This window comes from Ranitomeya variabilis, chromosome 2 (assembly GCF_051348905.1).
Source record: "Ranitomeya variabilis isolate aRanVar5 chromosome 2, aRanVar5.hap1, whole genome shotgun sequence".
NCBI classification, from domain to species: domain Eukaryota; kingdom Metazoa; phylum Chordata; class Amphibia; order Anura; family Dendrobatidae; genus Ranitomeya; species Ranitomeya variabilis.
This window is the reverse complement of record NC_135233.1, coordinates 548,518,300-548,546,093: the sequence shown is the minus strand read 5'-3', so window position 1 is coordinate 548,546,093 and position 27,794 is coordinate 548,518,300. Positions and strand designations below refer to the sequence as shown.

The following is a 27,794-nucleotide window of genomic DNA, read 5'->3' as shown; positions in this document are numbered from 1 at the left end:
TATTGTCAAGACTTTTATTGTGTATTTTGGCTTTACATATCCTATCGTATAGAATTCCTTTGGAATAACATTTTTCTAGCAACTTGCATTGTACTAATAAAACCTATATGAATAATGATCAGTTCACAGAATTATAGAATATTAAACATGACATTGGGAGAAAAAAAAATTAAGTTTGTGCATATTAATCATTCCTGGATAGAAAGAACATCATTACTTAGTTCCAGCTGCTATATTAGCTCTGTGAGTCTAGTCATACATCATGGGATGACACTGGTGGAACAACAGAAGAACACTGATCCATAGATGGTACAATCTGAACTAAAACAGATTTTCTACAACAGTCTTAAACTTGCAATATTAGACATCATCAATTTACGGAGCTGATATTTTCAGCTGGCTTGATTGTTTTTCTTTTTAATATATTCTCAACTCTAAGATTTCTTGTGGAAGGCAAAACTATCTACAACAATGGTAATGAATAGTGATGAGCGAGTATACTCGTTGCTCAGGTTTTCCGGAGCACGCTCGGGTGACCTCCGAGTATTTGTTAGTGTTTGGAGATTTAGTTTTTATCGCTGCAGCTGAATGATTTACAGCTACTACCCAGCCTAAGTACATGTGGGGGTTGCCAGGTTGCTAGGGAATCCCCACATGTACTTAAGCAGGCTAATAGCTGTAAATCATTCAGCTGCAGCAATGAAAACTAAATCTCTGAACACTAACAAATACTCGGAGGTCACCCGAGCAACGAGTATACTCGCTCATCACTAGTAATGAATAAATGCAAAAGGTTTGATAATGCATGCACAAGAGAGAAGATCAGTGCTACGGACCTATTTTATTAGCCACCAGATATTCCCTCGATTCTCTTGCTTCTCAAAAGGTCCTTAGGTTAAATATGTTTTGAGGCATTTCAAAATGCGGATGTGGAATATTGGTAGTAACAAGGTTTCCCTTTTTGACAAGCAAATACATTCCCAATCATGTGGATTTAAAAGACAGCACTTGGTACAAAGTCATCAGAAGGAGACACATCTCAACTAAAAGGTTTTTGAAGCCTCCTGGTAAGATGGAGACACAATGCTCAAAGAGCCAACGATGACAAAACCAGACTCTGGTCAACTTCACACGTGGCACAGTCAATCTCAACCAAGGGTACACCAGGCAGCTGGAAAAAAAGAAACAAAAAATATTTATGAATGGAGGCTTCCACTAATTTCTTGTTTTACATCTCAGGCCTACTCAGGGTTTACACTTTTTATACTTGGTCCTACAGCAGACTTGCAAGAAGAGAGCCCTTAGGTTTAGAGTGGATTATAGTGAGTGAAGAAGTCTTCATTCAACATTAACATCCATGTTCTACAGATCTGTTGTAAGAAGTAAAAAAAATTCTGGTAAAAATTACCATATTTTCGGACTATAAGACGCACTTTTTTCCTCCCAAAATACGGAGGAAAATGGGGGTGCATCTTATAGTCCGGATGTATGGGCTCTGGCTGTGGTGGGGAGGTGGGGGAGCGGTTTCGGTGGAACATAGGGTCACAGGAGGCTAGAGCCGGCGGCTCCGGCTAACTCCTGTACCCGCTGCTAAAGGGAAATGAATATGCACTGCATTCCATGCTCATGGGCATGGAGGGCAATGCATATTCATTTTTCTGGCATCCCTGGTATAATTGGCCCCATCCTGTTCCTTGTATCCATGGCCCCATCAGGAAAGATAAAAAAAAACAAAAAAAACATTACACTCACCTACACGGCGCTCCCTCGCAGCGTACTGCTCCGATGCCAGCAGCTGATTAATGCTTGTAAGCGGCGCATGGCAGGGACGTCATGCGCTGATCACAAGCAGAGCGAGCACAGCTGCCAGAATACTCAGCGGGACCGTTCATCTGAGATCGCGGTGAGTATTCATTCCTCTTCAGTAGCGCAGAGTGTCAGCCAGCGGCTTCCTGCTGCGGCCGGAGTAACACGTGCGCCGATACTTACTTAAGAGAAATAAATATTCAGAATATTCATTTCTCTTAAGTATCAGCACACGTGTCCGCCGGTAGCAGCAGTGCGCGCTACTGAAGAGGAATGGATACTCACCGCAATCTCAGATGAATGGTCCCAGTGAGTATTCCGGCAGCGGTGCTCGCTCTGCTTGTGATCAGTGCATGACATCCCTGCCATGTGCTGCTTACAAGGATTAACCAGCTGCTGGCACCGAAGTAGGATGCTGTGAGGGAGCACCGTGTTTGTGAGTGTAATGTTTGTTGGTTTTTTTTGTATCTTTCCTGATGGGGCCAATTATAAAAGAAAAAGGATTGGACCAAACAATCCAGGAACAGGATCGGGCCAATTAGAAAAAAAAGGATGGGGCCAATCATACCAGGAACGGGATGGGGACAATTATACCAGAATAGAGATGGGACCAATCAAACCAGGACCATGATGGGGCCAATAATACCAGGCTAAGGATGGGGCCCTGCACACTAGGATAGGGGATATAACAGTACAGAATTGACCATTTTTTTTGCTTCAATTTTTTTTTCTCCTAATTTCCTCCTCTAAAACCTAGGTGCGTCTTATGGTCCACTGCGTCTTATAGTCCAAAAAATACGGTAAATATAAATAGCAAGTTTTCTCAACAAATAGCATTGTAGGTAATACATAATTACCAACAGAGAATGTAGAACATGATGGATAAAGTTTAACCTTCATGGACCTGTGTTTTTTTGGAACCTATCGAAGTTAAAAGTGGTGTAAACTGTGATTTGGTAAGCTGGCAAAAAGAAGAAACCACATTGTTACATTATATTACATACATTACAGCAGACCTGTTTTTGAGGAGGAGCTGTAATAGTCATGTTCAGTACTGTGGACTCAACATGTGACAAAATAAAAGTCTATTTGAAGGGCATAGTCTAAACAAGAGAAAAATAAATAAAAATGATCATCTATCTACAGGATATGATTTTTGGGCATCCTACCTATAAGCTCTAGAAGGGAAGTCCCGATTTCCAGTTTCAGAGGAGATCATTGAGAGCGATGGTCAAACATGTTCTGGAAATTATGGGGTCCCAGCAATGGGATTACCAGTGGTTGTATATTTTTGAGATTATAAAAAATTACTGCGGCGCTGAGTATACAGGTCTCGTATTGCTGCGAATTTAGACAATAACCACTTATTTGTCAAAAAATGTAATATAAAAAATATATATATCGCACAACGAGATCAAAGATAAAGTGGACGTAAGTTTAATAGAACAATAAATACATAAACCTGTACACAGACAATCTACAGATATAAGCTTGCACTATTCCCAGAATAAATTCCAAGTATAGTAAAGACTCCTAAGCAAAAAATCAACAGTTTGTATGGTAATTATACAACACCGTAAGTTAAACCGAATTGATGTTAATGTCACCAGCAGCCCCTTATTTGTATATAAAAGGACTATAGTAATGCTGTATCTGTCTGTAGCAATGTGTAACAGCTAAAAGAGGACAAAGATACTGAATGCCACGCACTTATTTAAAAACAATAGCACAAAAGGAGTATTTCTATGAACTTTGCTTAGCTGAAAACTAATCCCCCACTGTGGGAATGCAAAAAGGAAAAACTGGTGATAACAGTCATGATGCAAGAAGTGGCCCCGGCCAGTAGCAAAGCTTCACTAAAAAGGAGGGTAATGAGGCGTACTGCAATCGGATTAAACAGGGTCGGAAATCCAATGCATGTACGCCACTGGTTACCTTAAGCAGAACTCTGATAGTGGATAGACGAGAGGTGCTCCTTCCACGTTGTTCTTGCTGATGTAGATGACCAGCGTCCTGTGTTGTCTGGAGAGTCCCGGCTGCCCGTAGTAGTGGCTGCACGCGGTGATAGCAATCTCCTCACAGTATGTGATCACAGAGCAGGACCTGCCGTGACATCACCAGTCACGTGATGCAGTGAAAGAAGTTCCAATAGAGTGAGCATGCAGATAGCAGAAAGGACCAATAGTATCCAACGCGTTTCGGAAAGAAGCGCTTTCCTTCATCAGGGATGGTCCTTAATGCCCTAATTAACCCTTATATAGGGGAAGGGGTTCAATCTGCTACATGTGTGATTACAGAGCAGGACCTGCCGTGACATCACCAGTCACGTGATGCAGTGAAAAAAGTTCCAATAGAGAGAATGTGCAGATGGCAGAAAGGACCAATAGTATCCTTACATAAAACCAAACAATTCAAAGTCACTGTTTAGTCCTTTTGGAATAAGAGTATCCAATACAAAGATCCATTTGCATTCTGCTCTGGACATCAGAGCGATGTGAAGGGATTGCTATCACCGCGTGCAGCTACTACGGGCAGCCGGGACTCTCCAGACAACACAGGACGCTGGGCATCTACATCAGCAAGAACAACGTGGAAGAAGCACCTCTCATCAGCTGAGGCAATGAAAACTAAATCTCCAAGCACTAAAAAATACTCAGAGGACACCCGAGCGTGCTCGGGAAATCTCGATTAAAGAGTATATTCGCTCATCACTATTGGCTATATTACACCGGCATCATTTTTGGGGACCTTATATTTGGGGGGAGGGGGGGCAAGTATGAGGCAGCCTCAGGAATTACCTGGCACAAACATTGTGGAGATGGATTCTGGTTGGGTCAGTGTATCCACCTTTACATGCTGGAACTTTTTACAGGGTGCACTCTGAAGATGCCTGTAGAAAAACAGATAATGAGTGGAATTTAATGACATTGATTATGTACTGCTTTCCACTGAATATTAAAAAATGACCGGTTGATCACTGCAGCTCCATCACAGACCCCTAAACAGAAGCAATCCTGTGCAGTAAATGAGCTATAGGGACCCCGGTCCTGTCATTGTTGTGATGTGGAGAGCACGTTGACTAGACCTCCGTAGATCATATAGCTATGGCATGTTCTGTAGAGTTTTAGATGGTAATACGCCTTTTTGATCGTCATCCAGAATTTCCAGGACCCGAATTTCAGGTATTTGTTTTAATTTCAGATGAATTGTTTCTAAAAGCTCCTGCAGCAGGTCTTACATAGAATACATCGCTGGAGTAAACACTACTGAATTTCCTGAAATAAATGAGATTCCGTTCAATGATGGGAAATTAAGAAACATAACTGCTCCAATATCACTATTTTTCTAATCACCACTGTGATATTTAACATATACCATATATAGTAGACTTTAGGGCACCATTAGGGTCAAATTCACACGCTGCAACTGTTCCTTTCACTGAGGATGATCCCATTCATATGAATGGAATGGATTTTCAGTAGCTGAAATTTCTGCAACAAAATTTGCAGCACGAGAATTTATTTTAAGTGGAAGAAAGGCTGGATAAGTTCATGTTCCTGATCATATCTTCATGATTGGGAACATAAGTCTACACAAACACTCTGGATCTTATGTGCCACAAAAGGTTTCCTTGTTGTACACCACAACCAGACTTCAATTTTACTGTTCCGGAGTGTTTTAGAATATGAACAGAAGGGTCATAGAGACACTTTTCTATGTGATACATAACAAGTCTAATATTTCACTTGATCACATCTCCATACTCACCTCTTCCACTCCTCCTGTTCCTCCCAAAACTCATAGACAATAAAAATATTGGTGTCCGGTAGCCGCACAGCAGTTACACTAAAGAAAGCACAAACAAAAGACAAGAGAAATTATATTGAAACAGTATTTTTTCCCAACTCAATGTTTTATGCAGCTACTTCTAGGAGTTCATGGAGACCCTTTCCTCATGTGCTATGTGTATCTATACAAAGTCCCTTTTCTCCATGAGTACTGCTAGATATAAAGAGAATTGATGGGGAACGAATCAACATCATGGTCACATCATCTCTTTTACTTTGTTGTGGTGCATCTCTCATGTGTATGTCCTGCACACGATGACTAGATTTGGGTGGGCGGATTCGGGGGACTCCAGTCCATCAACCAGGTCAGTAGTCTATAGCCACTGGATGGGAGGTTTGCAAGTCTTTTGATTAATGCAAGGTCATCTGTGCATCATGCCAAAATGATGGCGTCACACCAGCCTGGCTAATCAAATGCCATGCTGAGGATCCTGGAAAGTAAAGGATTCACGAGCCTACGAGCCATCAGCCAGAGACTACTGACCTAGTCGATGGACTTGGGAGTACTGCAAATCGAATTGCCCATCTCTAATAATGAGTAATACTTGGCATCTAATTTACAGGGGATGTTTAGAAATCCCATTTTAAATACTCTTCTTTGGCTGAAACACAGTGGGTAAAGGTTAAGAGCCTCTTGATGATCCAGCATTCCCATGTTTTATTTAGACAAACCGTTAATTTGAGTGTGTATTGTGCAATGCTTCATTTTCCATTTGATGGTCCTGCAGGATAAAATATTTGCTTCCAAATTAACTGATTACAGGTGATCATGGTTTGATCACGGATGGGTCACAGAAGTAAGGCACTCGGGGTTCAACTTTTAATAATAGGCAAGTAATGTTTTAGAGACTTCCCTTTCTACCATCTCTATTGCAAAGCTGTGAGCTCTGATGTAGCCTCACTATCCTAAAATCACACATAAATGGCAGCTGCATTCCCTGACTTGGCTTTTTTACAGGCGATGTGATCCTCCTGATAGGCTGTGCTATAAACCATGTGAAGTGATATGGCATTATGGTGCAGACCGTCACGCTTAAGGTCATGTCAGTCTTCTACTACTGATGCAATCTTCTTTAATGTGTAAAAACGAGTCAGGCATTTTTTAGGAGATTCATGTTAATTGAATTGCAAATAGTTTGAATTCGCAAGGACATGCAAATTTAATAATATTCTACTTGATTTCAATTTACATTGAATATATTTTCTCTCTAAAACACATTATTCTAGTTCCGGGCATAAGTGTGTGGTGCATGATATGTAAAGTCTCTCTCTAGTCCAGTCTTTGAATTTCTACAATTCTTGGGTCATATGTTACTACCATCATGTCTATATAAGCTTATACATCCACCTGGTTCACTATTGCAAAAATATGATGCCATTCTCTCACACACGTCCAAGTAGATCATGTGCACTCACTGGAAGCATTCTCCTTGCCCTGATACATTCTTTAGATATTGCTTCAGAGAGCTGCAAAACTCGCCCACAGACTTCTGGGAAACTTCCATTTCCTGTCGCACCAAGTAAAGGTACTAAAGAAACACGTAGGATGGTTAGCAATGCTAGGAGCAGTACAGAGGAACAGTCCTATATGAATAGATGCAAATTTAGAGCTTTTTCAAATGGGAAAAAAACATTAAAAATATTACCGGTATATACTAAGATAGGGAATATTAGAACAGAATTGACAACATTTTTTTCTTTTTTTTTTTTCTTCTAATTTCCTCATCTACAACATAGGTGCGTCTTATGGTCTGGTGTGTCTTATAGTCTGAAAAATATGGTGCACATTTTTAACACTCTTACTTGAACTACAATAGATTAGATTTAACTTCTCTACTCCTTACTAAGCAATTTTTTGTTCTTTCCTCTCTAAAGAGTTGATAGGTGTAGCCAAGGTCATATTTTGTAAAATGCAATTAACGAAATGGAAATCTGTATTATTTTCTTACAAAAAAATAAAGTAAAATGTCCTGGAAACCCCCTTTATGTTCCTTATCAATCCTGGACTCTGTTATAAAGGGACTAAGTCATCAGAAAATAACCTATTGTTTAAATCAGATTTTTGTGTTACACGTATTTTTTTTTTTTAATTCTGGTCATTTTTAACTTGTCAAAATCTATATTAAAAATTAAAAAAAATCTTGCTATTTAACACTGGCGCCTTTTTTAGACTAACTTCCTATTGGTTCGGGAAACAACGTGTATAGCAACAATGATCAAATACTGACCCTATTTTTTGTACCGATGTGTCTAATGAGCATGTGCAAAGGTCATTGTGAAGGGAGGTGGAGCAGGATCACCTGCAATATCACCTACTGTGAATAGTGGATCCTGTGTCAGTTGTGGATAAAGGTGTTACCTGTCATTGTAAGGCCTCTTTCACACGTCAGTGTCTCCGGTACGTGTAGTGACAGTTTTCTCACGTACCGGAGACACTGACACAAGTAGACCCATTCAAATTAATGGGTCTATGCACATGTCTCCGTGTTTTCACGGACCGTGTGTCCGTGTGCAAAACACGGAGACATGTCCGTTTTTCTCCGGCAGCACGTACAGCAATACTTCCTGCACACGTGCACACGAAAACAGTGTGCACTCTCCTCCATATATGAATATGCGCATATTCACCACTGTAATGAGCGGTCCCACGTGACCGCTCACACAGGACAAAGGGCCAGCGCTGAGAGGAGAGTGGAGACATCGCAGGAGCTGGGTGAGTATTTCTCTGCAAGGGGCCGGGCGGCGCACTGGGGATGGGAGGCGGGAGGTCACCAGCAAACTTTATTTTTCACAAAAAATAACAAAAACTTGATCTTTCATCTCTTCTCTCCTGCGGGGGAGAAGAGATGAATGCCGGCTTCAGCACCACACGGGGGACAGCGCTTAGTGTAGCGCTGTCTCTCCTGCATGGTCCATGTGGTCCTCAGGCGGCACACGGATGCTGCACGTGTGCCACACTGATGTGCTACGTGAGCACACGGACACGGATAACTCCGGTACTGATTTCTCAGGTACCGGAATTATCTGGACGTGTGAAAGAGGCCTAATCCTGCCTCTGATAAGGAGCCTGCTGAAAACCGTTCCTGAAACAGGAAGTATGAGCCTACAGAAACCCTAGTGTTTAGTGGGAGAATTGTAGGAAAATTATATAATTTTTTTTTTCGTACTATGAAAAAAAAAAATCACTGGCAATTTTTTTTAAAAAAAATACACGTAACGCAAACCTCATTTGGACAGGAGGTCATTATATGATGTCACAATCCATTTAAGCACTGACATTAGGACAATTACATGTAGGAGGTTTATAGAAGATTTACTAACTTTTTCAAGGTTACAGTTTTAAGCATGAAATGAATATACAACTAACACGTTAAGACCAAAGATATACTCAGGAAGGTAGCAAGTTGTTTAAATGTCTCATGTCATTCCTCGTCAGAGGTAGAGAATAGAGCAAGTGCTGCAGGCAGAATACATCTTAAGAGATGAACTGCAATACATAAAAAAACTGCATGTGACATCTTCATCTCACCAAAATGTCAGAGCAGACCTAGCGCATTTCCAGCCTTGGAGTGAATTTCTGCAAATTATATCAGGACAAGTGTGCAATAATACATTAGTCTACATCTTACTGAGAAGGAAATGGGATTAAAGATCCATCAGAACATTCGTAATGTCATATCCTACTGTATACTCACCGCTGAAGAAGTATTCTCATTGTCAGAGAGTCTCTGGTGCAAATCAAAGGAGAGTGTCTGAAAAGCAAAGGCAGAGTAAGGAGACTGGGGTGTATATTACACAGGACAAGCCATTTATGAAGAAAGCCTAAACATTACTTCTGTGTAGTGATGGGCAAATCCAAGCTGTAAACTTTGGGGTCCATACCGAACACCTACTGTTCGTACACGGACCCCGAACACTGACTTCTCCAAGAAATCAGTGTTACTGTTTGGGTTCGGCACCTCGAACATTGAGTGTTTTCCACGCTGTCATGTGCATGACAGCATAAAAAACACAAGCGACTCTAATCAGTGGTAAGATCATTACAGCCGTTCAGAGAGCTGTGGTGAGCCAACAGCTATGACCGGCGGTAAAAAGTTTACCTCCAGGCACAGGCATGGGGCTGATGAGAGAGTACTACTCTCATCAGTCTATTCCTGCTGTCGCTGATAACAGGAGTATTCATCAGCTGGCGCCTGCGCTATAAATAAAGAAAACAAATTAAGTGGGGTCTGTTCAATTTTTGACTGTCAACTATCAGCTTTATCATAGCTGATTATCAAAAATAGAGAGGTCCCAAACCGCATTTTAAATTATTTAAATAAATAATTTCAAAAACGTTGCAGATTCCCCACATTTTTGACAAACAGCCGAGCTAAAGCAGACAACTGGGGCTGGTATTCTCAGGCTGGAAAAGAGCCATGGATATTGGCCCCCTCCAGCCTAAAAATAGCAGTCCACAACCATTTCAGAAAAGGAGCATCTATTGGATGCACCAATTCTGGCACTTTGCCATGCCATACTCTTCCCACTGGCCCTGTCGGTGGTGACAAGTGGGGTAATAGTGGTTGGGTTGATGTCAGCTGTTTTATGGCCACTGACATCAAGCCCACAGGTTAGTAATGGAGAAGCATCTCTAAGATGCCTCTCCATTACTAACGCCATAGTTAGATTGACACAGCCAGAATAAAATCCTTTATTGAAAGAAATAAACTGACTCCTTTATTTAAATAAAAAAGCAGTCATACTCACCTTGTGCCCATTCCATTGAAGTGCTTGTCCACTGTAAAAAAAAAAAAAAGAAAAATAATAAACAACCATATCCCTCCCCCCTCCGAAGTGAAGATGTCCCATGCCGTAAACCGTCTCCGCGATATGTGGTTTACAACCTAGATGGTGCCATGATGCATCCAGGCTACAAACCACAGGAGAATGTGACGCTTCGAGCGCAGCTTCACTGACTTGCAGTGATGTCATAGAGCCCACTGCCAGCCATTGAAGAGACATCTTCACTTTGGAAGGGTGAGGGATAAGGTTGTTTATTATTTTTCCTATTTTACAGGGAGTATTTTTGTTGTTTTATTATTTTACAATTTTTTCTACAGGTGACAAAGGATTCAATGGAGTGGGCGTAAAGTGAGTATAACTGTTATTTTTAAATAAATATTTAAAACGGTATGGATTTTTATTTCAAATAAAGGACTTTATTCTGGTTGTTTTTTATTTACAAAATGACTATGGGGTTAGTAATGGAAAGGTATCTTATAGACCCCTCTCCATTATTAAACTCTGGGTTTAATGTCATCTGAAAATAAAAAGGTGACATCAACCCCACAAATATTACCCCACTTGCCACCGCCACAGGGCAAGTAGGAAGAGTTGGGCAAAGCACAAGAATTGGTGCATCTAATAGATGCAGCTTTTCTGGGGCAGCTGCAGGCTGCTATTTTTAGGCTGGGGGGCAATAACAATAGCCCTTTACCAGCCTGAGAATACTGGCCCCCAGCTTTAGCCTGGCTGGTTCTCAAAAATAGGTGGGACCCCATGCCATTTTATAAATTATTTATTTGGATAACTTTACAAAACACATGGGGACCGCTCTATTCTTGACAGCCATGATAAAGCTGCCAGCTGAGGGTTACAGCCCGCAGCTGTCAGTTTTGCCAGCGCTAATTATCAAAAATAGAACAGACATTACATTTTTTTTACTTTATAAATAGAGCAGGTGCCAGCTGATGAGTACTCCCATCAGCAGTGCATGCTCTAGCTGTTATCAGCAACAGCAGGCGTAGGCTGATGGGAATAGTACTCACATCAACTGATGCCTCTGTGACCGGCGATAAACTTTTAATCTGACAGCGTGGGAACTGCAGCTCCCTGACCGGTGGTGATGATTTTACTTCCAATCTGACGCAGTGTTTGCGGCGCTGTCGTGCAGATGTTTCCCACCCCCCACCCCCCCGTCATATGAATGGTGTTCGGATACCTGAAACCAACTATTTTTAAATGTTTGGCTGAGCCTGCCTGACCCTAACATCCAGGGGTTTGCCCATCACTACTTCTGTGGAGATACAAATCAGAGTAAATAGTGAAGATTTTACCAATACCTTTTTGTACAAATATTTAGAATAATGGAATTATTTGGGTTTATATTCTGCACTGTTGCACATGGTAAGGATGGAATTGCCCTCCATCAAGCATGCATTTGCAAACCAGTTTCATACAGCCATAACACAGTTGCATTTAAGAATTTACAGTACTTTAACTGCAAAAAAACAGATCTAGGAGTTTTTTTTTTAGCTTTACTACAGATGCAAATATGGAGCCTAAGGCTATGTTCAAATGCAGCTGCCTTTTTTTCTGCAGCCAAAATCTGCTCTATAGGCAGTAAAAATGCTGCAATCTTAACGCCTGTTTGCGTTTTTTTTTAAGTATTTTTTTGCAATGTTTTTGGGTGTGTTTTATCTCCAGTACATGTTTAATAAAGTTAGTTTTCTTCATCAAAAGCATTTTTTTTTTTTTAGTTGTATTCTATGGGTGGAAAAGCTCTACAAAAACAGCGGAAGAATGTATGAGCATGCTGAAGACTGCAGTTCTCAAATTGTCAGGAATAAAAAAAACTTGTGCATGAAATTTCTGAAATCTCATTAATTTGCTGGTACAGTGAGGGTACCGTCACACAGTGCAATTTTGATCGCTACAACGGCACGATTCGTGACGTTCCAGCGATGCATTTACGATATCGCTGTGTCTGACACGCTACTGCGATCCGGATCCCCGCTGAGAATCGTACGTCGTAGCAGATCGTTTGAAACTTTCTTTCGTCGTCTAGTGTCCCGCTGTGGCGGCATGATTGCATTGTGTGACACAGGTTGTATACGATGTGCGCACAGTAACCAACGGCTTCTACATCGCAAATACGTCATGAAATTATCGCTCCAGCGCTGTGTATTGCAACGTGTGACCGCAGTATACGACGCTGGAGCGATACTTATACGACGCTGCAACGTCACGAATCGTGCCGTTGTAGTGATGAAAATGGCACTGTGTGACGGTACCCTGAATATCAGCTTTAAAATTTTCTTAAAATGCAGCAAAAAATGCAAAAGCGTCCCGTCTTTCTTATATATATATATATATATATATATATATATATATATATATATATATGTACGTACAGTATAATATATATATATATATATATATATATATATATATATATATACATACATACACACACGGCTCAAAAAAATAAAAGGAATACTTAAACAACACAATATAACTCCAAGTAAATCAAACTTCTGTGAAATCAAACTGTCCACTTAGGAAGAAACACTGTTTGACAATCAATTTCACATGCTGTTGTGCAAATGGAATAGACAACAGATGGAAATTATTGGAAATTATCAAGACACCGTCAATAAAAGAGTGGTTCTGCAGGTGTGGACCACAGACCACATCTCAGTACCAATGCTTTCTGGCTGATGTTTTGGTCACTTTTGAATGTTGGTTGTGCTTTCACACTCGTGGTAGCATGAGATGGACTCTACAACCCACACAAGTGGCTCAGCTAGTGCAGCTCATCCAGGATGGCACATCAATGAGAGCTGTGGCAAGAAGGTTTGCTGTGTCTGTCAGCGTAGTGTCCAGAGTCTGGGGGCGCTACCAGGAGACATGCCAGTACACCAGGAGACATGGGGGGGTAGGAGGGCAACAACCCAGCAGTAGGACTGCTACCTCAGCCTTTGTGCAAGGAGGAACAGGAGGAGCACTGCCAGAGCCCTGCAAAATGACCTCCAGCAGGCCACAAATGTGCATGTGTCTGCACAAACTGTTAGAAATAGAATCCATGAGGATGGTCTGAGTGCCCGACGTCCACAGATGGGGGTTGTGCTCACAGCCCAACATCGTGCAGGACGCTTGGCATTTGCCACAGAACACCAGGATTGGCAAATTTGCCACTGGCGCCCTGTGCTCTTCACAAATGAAAGCAGGTTCACAATGAGCACATGTGACAGACATGACAGAGTCTGGAGATGCCGTGGAGAGCGATCTGCTGCCTGCAACATCCTTCAGCATGACCAGTATGGCAGTGGGTCAGTAATGGCGTGGGGTGGCATTTCTTTGGAGGGCTGCACAGCCCTCCATGTGCTCGCCAGAGGTAGCCTGACTGCCATTACGTACCGAGATGAGATCCTCAGACCCCTTGTGAGACCATATGTTCGTGCGGTTGGCCCTGGGTTCCTCCAAATGCAGGATAATGCCAGACCTCATGTGGCTGGAGTATGTCAGCAGTTCCTGCAAGATGAAGGCATTGAAGATATGGACTGGCCCGCCCGTTCCCCAGACCTAAATCTGATTGAATTGAACACATTTGGGACATCATGTCTCACACCATCCATCAACGTAACATTGCACCACAGACTGTCCAGGATTTGCCGGATGCTTTAGTCCAGGTCTGGGAGGAGATCCCTCAGTAGACCATCAGCTGCCTCATCAGGAGCATGCCTAGGCATTGTAGGGAGGTCATACAGGCACCCTCCCGCTCCCTGAAGCAGCAGGGCGCGGGGGCGCCGCTTACAGATATACATTTCCAGACCCTACATCAGGGCATTCACCTGCAGCATAACGTACACAGTAGCATAACGTTTAAAGTTTGTATCGCGAACCTTCAAGGATCTCTATCCTCTACTCTTTGCACAATAAAGCGATTGTACGATTAAGGCTCTGGTAGAGCCGAAACGTCATAATTACTTCTGGTCGCTTTCAAACACATATTTGTTCATGTCATTAATAAATTGTCACTATTGCATCTTATATACTTAGAGTGTGCGGTGTACTATATATTCTCCATGAAAAGAAAAGAAGCAGATGGGACTCATCTTTCAAGTCTATGGAAATGCAAAAAAAAAAAAAGGGTCTTATACGGATAATCTACATAGCATCTCATTTGAACGTGTACATTGCTATTGTGAACCTAGGAAACTGTATTTGATCATGTACATGTTGACATAAATGTTATTTCACATGGACGTAAAATACGGACACACGGCTGTAAATAACGGACATATGGATGAGACACAGATGACCATACGGATGAAAATTGGCTGAGTTTTCTGGATGAAAATCTTGATTTTTCATAAGTTCTTCTGACCCTGGTTGAAGAGTAAGGGTACTGTCACACTCTGCAACGTTCCAACGATCACGACCAGCGATACGACCTGGCCGTGATCGTTGGAAAGTCATTGTGTGGTCGCTGGAGAGCTGTCACACAGACAGCTCTCCAGCGACCAACGATGCCGAAGGCCCCGGGTAACCAGGGTAAACATCGGGTTACTAAGCGCAGGGCCGCGCTTAGTAACCCGATGTTTACCCTGGTTACCATCGTAAAAGTTAAAAAAAACAAACAGTACATACTCACATTCCGGTGTCCGTCAGGTCCCTTGTAGTCTGCTTCCCGCTCTGACTGAGTGCCGCCGTAAAGTGAAAGCAGATCACAGCGGTGACGTCAGCTGGGGGTTGGCATTCTCAGGCTGGTAATGGGCCATGGATAGTGGCCCCCCTAAAAAATAGCAGCCCGCAGCGACCTCATCTTATAGACACCTCTCCATTACTAAGCCGTAGGCATGATGTCATAGGACAATACAAAGGTGACATTAACCCCACAAACATGAACCCCACTTGTCACCACCACAGACAAGTGGGAAGAGCCGGGCAAAGCACCAGAATTGGCGCATCTAATAGATTCGATTTTTCTGGGACAGCAGCGGGCTGCTATTTGTAGGCTGGGGTTACCAATATCCACGGTCCCTTACCAACCTGAGAATACTAGCCACAAGCTGTCTGCTGCAGCTTGGATGGTTGTCAAAAATGGAGGGAGCTCACAATGTTTTTTTAAATTATTTATTTAAATAATTAAAAAAATGGCATAGGGACCCCTCTATTCTTGGTAACCAGCCTTGTTATAGCTTACAGCTGAGGGTTGCAGGACACAGCTGTTAGTTTTGCCTTGTTGGTTACCAAAAATACAGGGAAACCCATATCATTTTTTCAATTTTAAATTTACTTACAGCCCAGGCTGATGAATACTCCCATTGGCCGCCGCCTGCTCTCACGTTTATTAGCGGCAGCAGGCGTAGGCTGATGGGAGTAGTAGTGCCATCAACCAACATCAGTGACCGGGGTAAACTTTTTACACAGCTGGGGGTTCATGCTGTCAACTGAAAGTGTGAGAACTACAGCACTCTGACAGATGGTAATGATCTTACCGCCAATCAGAGTCGCCAGTGTTTCTATCGCTGTCATGTAGATGTAGGGTGCCAAATCAGAACAGTAACACGGACTTCCTGGTGAAGTCCGTGCCCGAACAATATGTGTTCGGTATGGATTCTGAGCATCACTGTTCGGGTTTGCCCATCTGTAGTCATGGCTCATTGAAAGAAGAAGGCAAAGGAAACGTGTTTTTTTTTAGTTTTGTATATTAAATAGAGAGGGCCCATAAGACTCTAATGCCCCTGTTTACAATAATTCCTTGTGGGCTTGTTCCTGCACATAGAAACCAAGCTGAGATACACTAAATGAGGGATACACAAAGTAGCAGTATGATACAATGAGAGAGGAGATATCTCTCACACTTTTGAAATGCAGTGCAGCTAAGTTACAGTAGTAGCGCATCATGTAACGTAAGGTTGTGTGGGTTACAAAATCGAGGCATGACATAAAATTTAATCAACATTCACTAACTACCGTAAATAAAGCTTTCTGTTCTTATGTTATTGAACTGCATAAGAAATAATTCTCTGACATTGAATTAATATTGGAACATTCCTCTGACTCTATGGTCTATGGTTATATACAGCAGGTGAAGTAAGTATTGAATACGTCTCCAATTTTCTCAACAGATGTCGGTAACAACCCATCCAATCCACACAGGCAAAGAAATCAAACCATAGATGTCCATAAATTAAGTTATGAATAATAACGAGAAATGACAGGGAAAAAGTATTGAACACACATACTGAAATTTATTAAATACTTCATGCAAAAGCCTTTGTTGGTGATGACAGCTTCAAGATGCCTCTTGTATGGGGAAACTACTCGCAGGCATTGCTCAGGTTGGGAGATAGGGAAGATACGGGGGTTGTGAAGTAGGCCTGTTTAGCAGAGGTGAGAGCAGATTTAAAAGCGAGTGTTGCCTGTTTGAATGCAGTGAAGTCGTCTTGCGAATGTGTTTTCTTCCAATGCTGCTCTGCAATCCTGGACACTTGCCGGAGCTTTTTAGTGGTGTTATTGTGTCAGGGTTGTCTATTGATACGTTGCACTCTGCCATGAACGAGAGGGGCAACCATGTCAATAGCTGATGCGAGAGTGGCATTGTAGAAAGCAGTGGCACTGTCTGTGTCGTGGAGTGAGCATATGGATGTCAGTGGTAGGATAGAGTCAGTGTGTGTGGGTGTCTAGGGGTGCAAGGTTTCTGCAGGGGTGAGAAGGTTGCTGGACATGGGTGATCAGTGAGGAGGACAGGGATGAGAAAGTGAGCAGATGGTGGTCGGAAAGAGGGAGAGGGGAGGTGGTGAAGTTAGATAGAGAGCAGAGACAGGTGAAGACCAGGTCTAGTGTGTGTCCGTCTGTGTGGGTGCCTGCGGAGGACCACTGAGTAAGTCCAAAAGATGAAGTAAGGGACAGAAGTTTGGAGGCTGTTGACTGAAGGGTACCAGTGGGGATGTTGAAGTCACCCATGATGATGGTGGGAATGTCAGCAGAGAGAAAGTGAAGGAGCCAGGTGGAGAATTGGTCAATAAAGGCAGTGGCCGAGCCCGGAGGTCGGTATATGATGGCCACTTGGAGGTTGGAGGGAGAGTAGATGCGGACAGAGTGGACTTCAAAAGAGGGGAGAATTAGGGAGGGTAGAGGTGGGATTGGGTTAAAGGTGCAGTTTGAAGAAAGGAGAAGACCCACTCCTCCACCACGTGTGTAGCCGGGGCAAGGGGTGTGGGTGAAATGGAGGCCACCGTAACACAGCGCAGCAGGGGAGGCAGTGTCAGAGGGTGTTAGCCATGTTTCTGTGAGGCCAAGGAAGGCAAGCTTGTGAAAGAGAAAAAGGTCATGAATCACAAGAAGCTTATTGCAGATTGAGTGGGCATTCCAGAGTGCTCCAGAGAGAGGGAGCAGGGGGGTGGGTGTCAGTGGCACGGGTTTTAAGTTGGAAAGATTGCGGTAGTTCATATTAGATAGGGAGCAGTAGGAGGGGGTAGTAATGGGAGGTATGAGCTGTGGGGGTCCAGGGTTGGGAGATATGTTGCCAGCAGTGAGAAGCAGAGAAAGGGAGAGCAGGTGGGAGAAGGAGAGTGGCTGGCTTGTTTTATTTTTTATTAGGACAGATTTGAGGTTGAGGAGCAGCTCAGCAGAGGAGGACAGGTGGGTAGGTAAGAGGGAAGGGGAGATGATTATTTGGTTAGAGGGTGCTGGGGTTTGTGGATAGCGAAGGAGAGAGAGGATTAGTGGAGCAAACACTAAGGGAATATTTAAACTTGGTGAAGGAGTAAGATGGGTTAATACAAAAGCTAGATCCAAGTAATAAGAAGTGCTTACTCAGCAGACATACCCAAAAGAGACAGATACATAGTGTGGAGTCCTGACTCCTGCCATGGCTAACTGCCATTGAAATAACTGCACTTCACGATACTTTAACTGCTGTGATCCTTTGCTGCTGGGAGACGCGTGCCCCCCCCTAGAATGTTACTAAATTTATAGGACTAAGTAGAGGATCAGGTGAGAGGGATTGTGGGACCTTATTTGGGATAAATTAGCAATTGGCCAACACACCAGGGGAGGTTACATGATCAAAGGCATTGGGCCTGGCTACAACCATATGCTTTAACGCCTTGCACCAGATAGTATCTCCTGTGACCCCAGCATGGATGTACAGCAGTAAGTATTGAATACAATGCAACAAATTAATTTAGCAAACATTCAGCAAGCACTGTTATATAATTTAAAGGAATTGTTGCAGGATGATAGGCAGCAGATGACAGCGAGCAGATATTGTACCATTAGAGGAATGGTTGCAGGATGATAGGCAGCAGATGACAGCAAGCAGAGATTGTACTATTAAAGGAATTGTAGCAGGATGATAGGCAGCAGTCTTATATGGTGAGGGTGCATACAGGCCACAGAGGTGGAGTGCATTACTTATAGTTTTCTTTGAAACCATTGCAACTGCTGATTGCAGGTCTTTCTGTAGATCTCAACAGTTGGTCCTTGGCTCTTGGACATGTCTTCTGATAATTCTTTTCACTCCCCTGTCTGAAATCTTCCACGGAGCACATGGTCATGGCCGTTTTATGGTGAAATGATGATCTTTCCAATTCTGGATTATGGCCCCAACAGTGCTCAGTGGAACCTTCAGTAGTTTAGAAATTCATCTGCAACCAATGCTATCAGTATGTTTTGCAACAATAAGGTTCTGAAGGTCTTGAGACAGCTCACTGCTTTTACCCATCATGAGATGTTTCTTTTGTGGCACCTTGGTAATAACATACCTTTTTTTGATTTTTAATTACTGATCGAATTCACCTTGTGTCAGGATCTTCTATGGCCTTTTGCACATCTCTTTTCATGGAATCTATGGTTTGATTTCTTTGCCTAAGTGAATTAGATGGGCTGTTACTGACATCTGGTGAGAATTTCATGTCAATTGCACCTTTAGAAATATATTTACTTAGAAATTTGGTGATGGCTCAATATTTATTTCACCCGCTGTATACACACATGACTGTTGCAATAAATTTCCCACCAAACCCATTCTAGAGGCAATACTCTAAGGTAAGTGCCCACTGGCTGTCTACAATCCCATAATGGCAGCGTGGAATCTGCTTCAAGGTTTGTAAAGCAAGAAAACCTTGCACAACTTGGCACACTAAGTACTTGAGTACTTAAAGGGAATCTGTTAATAGGATCAACTCTCCTAAGCTGTCTATATGGGAATGCAGGTCATAGGAAACTGAATAACATACCTTGATATCTGCAATCCAATGTCTTATTCCGAGAAATGCATATTGTGTTTTATATGTCAACTAGCTGTACTACCCGGCTTCGCCCGGGTTAATAACTGCTGTTAGCAAAATAGAATGTGTTAACCAAAATCTATTCTGCACACAAAAACCACAAAACAAATAGATAGAAATGTAATTATTAAAAGGCAAAAACTAATAAGCTAATAGAAGCATTTCACAACATATTTCAACACCAGAGATATTCCACACAGATTTAACTAAATTGGGCAAGTAATGTGAAGTAATCTTCTACTACTTATTCGAGAGCCTTTTGACATTCTTAGTTTTTCCTTCAGGTGCAAAGACGAACAGATTTTTGGCTGTTCCAACTCTTGAACAGGCCACATAAAGTTGACCATGAGAAAAGCATGTGCAGCGCCCCAGAGTCCTGGTCGTTGCAGTATTGTCGCTCTTCCACAAGGGGGAGTGATGGTCCGTCTGATGGCACTAAAGGAGTTCACCTGACCAGGTATCACAGTCACACACTACACTTCACACTCTGGCCACCAGGGGGAGCAAAAGGTTCTATGTATTAGGCCACTCCTCACACTCTGGTAAAACTGCGAGTCGGATAGGAAGTTAGGGAGAAGCTGACTGGGTTTTGCCCAGGTAACATCTAGTGAGAGAGAGAGTTGCTTGGGAAGACTCAGGGAGGTCCCTGTCAGGGGTGGGATCCTGAGAGTGGCCTAGCACGAGACAGATCGCTACGGAGCCGTGCCTGCACCTCATTGCGGTGGCATCCTAAGAAAGGACACGAAGCAAAGTATATTGTGGAGAAATGAGAAACGAGATCACAGCACAAAGGAGATAGAACCAGGAGGAGTCGTGCCCCAAGATCAGCAACATCCTTCTGAGGCGCGTAGCCGGCGGCCGGAACGTCGAGGAAGTAATAGGCTCTACGCATTACTTTGAACTACGGCAGGACAGTTAACTCTAGGTTGGCTGTCTCACCTTTACACCTAATGAAGACAACGGAGGCAATTGTGGGAGATGGGCGTCTCTAGGGTCCCTATAAAATAACTCCAGGCCTACCCCGTCATACGGGTGCGTCCTATCCATACCATCTGGGGGACGGAGAGAGAACAGAAACATACAAGACAGTTGTGAGGACTATCCCGAGGTGCTCAGCAGGGAAGTACTACAACACACAGGCGCTAGTACAAAGGCTACTGATTTCCACCTGCAAAGGGAACTCTGGATGTGCCTTCGGACCGGCCGGTCTCAGCCAGCCCTGTTAGCAGTGCTCTGGATTGTGGATGCCGAAGCCTTCAGTAAAAAGGTAAAGAGACTGCAACCCTGTGTCCTCATCATTTACTGCGACCTACACCATTACCATCTACTCATCAAGGGAAGGCCTGGGGACATACTTCACCTGTGGGAAGTTACACCATCTAGCTGCCATTCCATCACCCCAGCGGACCCCTAGCAGCGTCGGTCACCCTGACCGAATACCACAGGTGGCGTCACTTGACAAACTCTCACCTACATCTTTATTTGGGCGTTCCTTAGCAGGGCCACGGACCGGGTCGGGCCACCGTGACACCCCTAGAACCGAGACCGAGGGACCCGGTACCGAGTACCCCGCTGCCCTGCATTTGGGGGCAGCTCCAAACTTGGCGTCACGAACAGGATCAACTTAAGCCTGAGAATCAGGTCATGTGTGCCTTGGAACTGTGACTGAATTGTGCTTGAATCGTGATTTATTGCAAAGACTGTATTGCTATTTGCCGCAAAAAAATCCCGCCAAAACCGCCGCTATTACAGCGCCACGAGGGGCGCAGGAGAAAAAGAAGGGCGTGGATTTGAGGGCGTGAACGAACTGAGGAGCACGAAAGACAATGGCCGCCCAGTCTAAGTATTTCTGTACCTTGAGGACGTGTCCGTCAGCAGCCGAGATCCGCCTCCTGATTCTCAATGGAGGGCGGAGACAAAGAAAGCAAAACCGCCCACGAAGGAGAGAGCAGGAAAAGGACCAGGAATCGAGCCACGTGGAGGACGCCATGGCCAGCTGCTCAGAACCAGAATGCGAGGTTGAAGCAGAGGACTCCCCCAGCTACCCGGAAGAGCACAGCAGCCAAACCTCCACGGTTGGCACCGACCTCCTGCAGATTGAGATGGAGGAATTGATTGATCAGCCCCTTCAGCTACGGGTAAAGACCAAGGCCCCGTACAGGGTAGCATCGACAGAGGACCCTCCGACATCGGTTCCCGTACCGCTACCCGAGTTGCTGCTGATGCCTCCACCGCCGCCAGCAGAGCCTGTCGCTGAGGAGGACACCGTGCCAGCCGGTAAGCACGCCGACCCTGCCCCGCCAGCAGAGGACCTGCTGATAGGCCCCGTCGCAGCGCCACCTTCCCCTGGGATCCACAGATTCCAGCGCCTTGCACCCTGGGACCAGGCCATGGGTATGGAGCCGTTCCTAAAGGCCCCGATTTCACCAACCACCTTGCCAGGTGAGGTCTATGCAGAGCGGACTGTATGCCGCTGGGTGAACCCAGGGTCGGACTTCATGGGGTTCCCTGGGGTGAAGTCTCATGAAGGGGAGATGGTGGAGGCCCTTAGCTGGGAAGAGTACCAGACCCAGCTTGACCAACAGTGGAAGGAGGCGGATGAGAGATACCAGGCTCAGCGTGAGGCCCATCACCAGCAGGACCTAGCGGTCAAGGCCCAAGCCCGAAAGGACCGCACCACCCACCAGGCCCGCGTAGGCAAGACACCGTCATAGCCTTTAGACTCCGTGGGGGTTGGGGCTTCATTAAGGAGCCAGGCCTGTATGCAGAGGTCTTTGTAAATCGGAGAGATGTGGAGTCCCACCTCAGAGAAGGCCACCCAGATCGAGATCTTTACCCGGGAGATGTGGTCACCTATACTAGGCACTTCGGGGAAAAGGGCTGGTTTGCCCTGAACGTACACAAAAAGCAAGACCTTGTAGCACCTCCAACCAAAGAGCCAGTAAAATTGTCTCCCGTGGCAGTGGTGCCCCCTCGTGGTCAGGCTACCGTCACTACAAAGACTAACGTAGTTACCCCGACGTGCACCATCAATAAAACCACGACCTGTACCGTCGCCACTACTACCACTGTTGTGGCTAAAGAGTTGACCTCAAGGATGGCTAGTGCCCCAGCCATCTCAGGACAGAGAACTGTGGGTACCCAGACCCCCGTCTGGAGTGAGGGAGTTCCTAGTACAACACCTGGTGCCCGCAGGTATCCGGGCGGATGGCCTCGCCCATTGCTACCTGCAGAGCTACGGCCGCCAGAACAAGAATAAACCTTGGAACCACGAGTATGTACATAGTTCTTTAAAACTATTTGTCTGTTTTGCTGCTAAAACCCATTTAGGGTTATTCTTAAAGGGATCCCTTTGTTGACCCGGGATCCTTATTGTTTTTGAGTTTGCACAAGTTTTTCCAATTTTACATCAAAGAACTGCTGGGATCATGAACTGCAAATGATTCACAAACTACTTGTACATAGTTTGCACCTTCTTAAGGGAGCCCCCCCTACTGGCTTTACAAAAAGAAGAGCTTTTTGAAGAGACTGTTCCTGATTACAGCGCAGAAGTTCTTGCTTTAAACTGACTTGCAAATAATTTGCACTACCTCAGAAGAGACTTGGTTTCCTCTTAAAGGGAATGTCTAATTGTTGCACTTAGCCTAAACCATAATGTGCCTTAAAGAAGTTAGATAGTAATAATGTTGATACATAGTAGTAGTATGTAGTTGGTAAGCCAATAATAGGAAATGTTTGATGATGTTGAGAAATAGAAACTGAGGACAGAAGGAAAGTTGAAAGCCGAATTTCAATGAAAGTGAACACCGTAGGGGTTAGTGAGTCCTCTAGAGAGCCATAGATAGATGGTTGATAAATCTTGCACTTAGGAAAATAAAGAAGAGTTAATTTGTACTGTAGCATTAGATAATATACCTTTAGTGGGTACCTGCCCTTACGCCTTTAAAGGAAAAGTTAAATTATTGTTCAAGAAAAGTTTGCACTTAGTAGAAAGTAGATAGTATGTCCGGTTGGGTAATGATAGTTATTTATAGTTAGTTAATTATAAGTGTTATTTAAAATCTTAAGCACAATGTAAATATGTTTCTGTTTGCAACGTTCAAGTGTCCTCACCTCCCATAAAGGGAAGCACTGTTAAATTTACTTGTTTACAGCATTCCAAAATTTTGTATGTCCTTTGCTAACATGTATTGTTGTTCTCCTTTTCCCAGTCTGGGAGTACTGGATTTAACGGGGGGGGGGGGGGAGTGCAGCGCCCCAGAGTCCTGGTTGTTGCAGTATTGTCGCTCTTCCACAAGGGGGAGTGATGGTACGTCTGATGGCACTAAAGGAGTTCACCTGACCAGGTATCACAGTCACACACTACACTTCACACTCCGGCCACCAGGGGGAGCAAAAGGTTCTATGTATTAGGCCACTCCTCACACTCTGGTAAAACTGCGAGTCGGATAGGAAGTTAGGGAGAAACTGACTGGGTTTTGCCCAGGTAACATCTATTGAGAGAGAGAGTTGCTTGGGAAGACTCAGGGAGGTCCCTGTCAGGGGTGGGATCCTGACAGTGGCCTAGCACGAGACAGATCGTTACGGAGCCGTGCCTGCACCTCATTGCGGTAGCATCCTAAGAGAGGACACGAAGCAAAGTATATTGTGGAGAAGTGAGAAACGAGATCACAGCACAAAGGAGATAGAACCAGGAGGAGTCGTGCCCCAAGATCGGCAACATCCTTCTGAGGCGCGTAGCCGGCGGCCGGAACGCCGAGGAAGTAATAGGCTCTACGCTTTACTTTGAACTACGGCAGGGCAGTTAACTCTAGGTTGGCTGTCTCACCTTTACACCTAATGAAGACAACGGAGGCAATTGTGGGAGAGGGGCGTCTCTAGCGTCCCTATAAAATAACTCCAGGCCTACCCCGTCATACGGGTGCGTCCTATCCATGCCATCTGGGGGACGGAGAGAGAGAACAGAAACATACACGACAGTTGTGAGGACTATCCCGTGGTGCTCAGCAGGGAAGTACAACACACAAGCGCTAGTACGAAGGCTACTGATTTCCACCTGCAAAGGGAACTCTGGATGTGCCTTCGGACCGGCCGGTCTCAGCCAGCCCTGTTAGCAGTGCTCTAGATTGTGGATGCCGAAGCCTTCAGTAAAAAGGTAAAGAGACTGCAACCCTGTGTCCTCGTCATTTACTGTGACCTACACCATTACCATCTACTCATCAAGGGAAGCCCTGGGGACATACTTCACCTGTGGGAAGTTACACCATCTAGCTGCCATTCCATCACCCCAGCGGACCCCTAGCAGCGTCGGTCACCCTGACCGAATACCACAGGTGGCGTCACAAACACTTGACAAACTCTCACCTACATCTTTATTTGGGCGTTCCTTAGCAGGGCCACGGACCGGGTCGGGCCACCGTGACACCCCTAGAACCGAGACCGAGTGACCCAGTACCGAGTACCCCACTGCCCTGCATTTGGGGGCCACTCCAAACTTGGCGTCACGAACAGGATCAACTTAAGCCTGAGAATCAGGTCATGTGTGCCTTGGAACTGTGACTGAATTGTGCTTGAATCGTGATTTATTGCAAAGACTGTATTGCTATTTGCCGCAAAAAATTCCCGCCCAAACCGCCGCTATTACAGCGCCACGAGGGGCGCAGGAGAAGAAGAAGGGCGTGGATTTGTGGGCGTGAACGAACTGAAGAGCGCGAAAGACAATGGCCGCCCAGTCTAAGTATTTCTTTACCTTGAGGACGTGTCCGTCAGCAGCCGAGATCCGCCTCCTGATTCTCAATGGAGGGCGGAGACAAAGAAAGCGAAACTGCCCACGAAGGAGAGAGCAGGAAAAGGACCAGGAATCGAGCCACGTGGAGGACGCCATGGCCAGCTGCTCAGAACCAGAATGCGGGGTTGAAGCAGAGGACTCCCCCAGCTACCCGGAAGAGCACAGCAGCCAAACCTCCACGGTTGGCACCGACCTCCTGCAGATTGAGATGGAGGAATTGATTGATCAGCTCCTTCAGCTACGGGTAAAGACCAAGGCCCCATACAGGGTAGCATCGACAGAGGACCCTCCGACATCGGTTCCCGTACTGCTACCCGAGTTGCTGCTGATGCCTCCACCACCGCCAGCAGAGCCCGTCGCTGAGGAGGATACCGTGCCGGCCGGTAAGCACGCTGACCCTGCCCCGCCAGCAGAGGACCTGCTGATAGGCCCCTTCGCAGCGCCACATTCCCCTGGGACCCGCAGATTCCAGTGCCTTGCACCCTGGGACCAGGCCATGGGTATGGAGCCGTTCCTAAAGGCTCCGATTTCACCAACCACCTTGCCAGGTGAGGTCTATGCAGAGCAGACTGTATGCCGCTGGGTGAACCCAGGGTCGGATTTCATGGGGTTCCCTGGGGTGAAGTCTCATGAAGGGGAGATGGTGGAGGCCCTTAGCTGGGAAGAGTACCAGACCCAGCTTGACCAACAGTGGAAGGAGGCGGATGAGAGATACCAGGCTCAGCGTGAGGCCCTTCACCAGCGGGACCTAGCGGTCAAGGCCCAATCCTGAAAGGACCGCACCACCCACCAGGCCCCGCGTAGGCAAGACACCGTCATAGCCTTTAGACTCCGTGGGGGTTGGTGTTGTGAACTCTATTTCTGGGCTCCCTCTTGTGGTCACAAGTGGTACTGTGTGAGTGCTGTCTTTCTGCAGGTTTGTCACTGGCATCAGCTGTCTCGTTATCTGTGGGCTGGTTTTCTATTTAAGCTCACTTGGAATCTCAGTCTATGCCTGCTGTCGTTGTATTCAGTGCTATTCTGTTTGCTCCTGTCTACATCCGTTACCAGTCTCTTCAAGAGAAGCTAAGTTCTGTTTGCTTATTCTTGCTCATCTGTGTTCAATATGTTCCTAGAATATTATGAGTTTTGTCCAGCTTGCTAATATGTGATTTCTCTGCTTGCTGGTAGCTCTGGGGTGCTGAGTTGCTCCCCCCACATCGTTAGTTGGTGTGGGGGTTCTCGCATTCTCTGCGTGGATATTTTTGTACAGGGTTTTTTACTGACCGCACAGATCCCTTGCTATTTTCTGCTATCTAGTGTTAGCGGGCCTCATTTGCTTAACCTGTTTCATCTCTGCGTTTGTCTTTTCCTCTTAACTCACCGTTATTATTTGTGGGGGGCTGTTCTATTTCTTTGTGGTTATTTCTCTGAGGCAAGTGAGGTCTTACTTTATCTCTAGGGGTAGTCAGTTTCTCAGGCCGTGAAGAGACGTCTAGGATTTCAGGAAACGTTCCACGGCTACCTTTAGTGTGTTTGGTTAGGATCAGCTTTGCGGTCAGTCAAGTTACCACATCCCCAGAGCTCGTCCTATTGTCTCTGACTTAGCTGGTTAGATTTGTGATCCTAAGCCACTGGGATCATAACAGTACAGCAGGCCTGAAAAGTGTTTAATGCATCGCAGAAGTGGGATAAGAGAAGTCCTGAGTACAATTTTTTTTTTTCCTCTCCCTTTGCTGCAGTCTGTCCAGCTTCTCTCATCCCCTTAATCTCTGGGTGGCTTTGAGTTCAGCTGCAGACATGGATATTCAGAGTCTGACTTCTAGTGTGAATCATCTTGCTGCAAGGGTGCAAAGCATTCAGGATTTTGTTGTTCACAGTCCTATGTCTGAGCCAAAAGTACCTATTCCTGAGTTGTTTTCTGGAGATAGATCTGGGTTTCTGAATTTTAAGAATAATTGTAAATTATTTCTTTCTTTGAGACCTCGTTCCTCTGGTGATTCCGCTCAGCAAGTTAAAATTGTGATCTCCTTGTTACGCGGCGACCCTCAAGATTGGGCTTTCTCCCTGGCGCCAGGAGATCCTGCATTGCTGAATGTGGATGCGTTTTTTCTGGCGCTTGGACTGCTTTATGAGGAACCTAATCTTGAGAACCAGGCAGAAAAGGCCTTGCTGGCTCTCTCTCAGGGCCAGGATGAAGCTGAGGTGTATTGTCAAAAATTTCGGAAATGGTCGGTGCTTACTCAATGGAATGAGTGTGCCCTGGCTGCAAATTTCAGAGAAGGTCTTTCTGAAGCCATTAAGAATGTT

General features: G+C 44.9%; 1 protein-coding gene across 2 annotated transcripts in view; it reads right to left on the bottom strand.

The window, feature by feature from the left end:
• Positions 1-27,794, bottom strand: part of NECAB2 (N-terminal EF-hand calcium binding protein 2) — a 414,952-nt gene continuing 387,158 nt past the window's right edge. Inside the window, exons 9-13 of one of the 2 annotated variants that reach the window (XM_077288177.1) lie at positions 9,350-9,406; positions 7,071-7,183; positions 5,575-5,652; positions 4,605-4,696; positions 1-1,171 (exon numbers count right to left, since the gene is read on the bottom strand). In XM_077288177.1, coding sequence (XP_077144292.1) covers positions 1,149-1,171; positions 4,605-4,696; positions 5,575-5,652; positions 7,071-7,183; positions 9,350-9,406 — 363 coding nt within the window. In that variant the 3' untranslated portion in view covers positions 1-1,148. Of the gene's footprint in view, positions 1,172-2,999; positions 3,148-4,604; positions 4,697-5,574; positions 5,653-7,070; positions 7,184-9,349; positions 9,407-27,794 lie in introns of those variants that run through there. The other variant, XM_077288176.1, reaches the window with a different exon arrangement.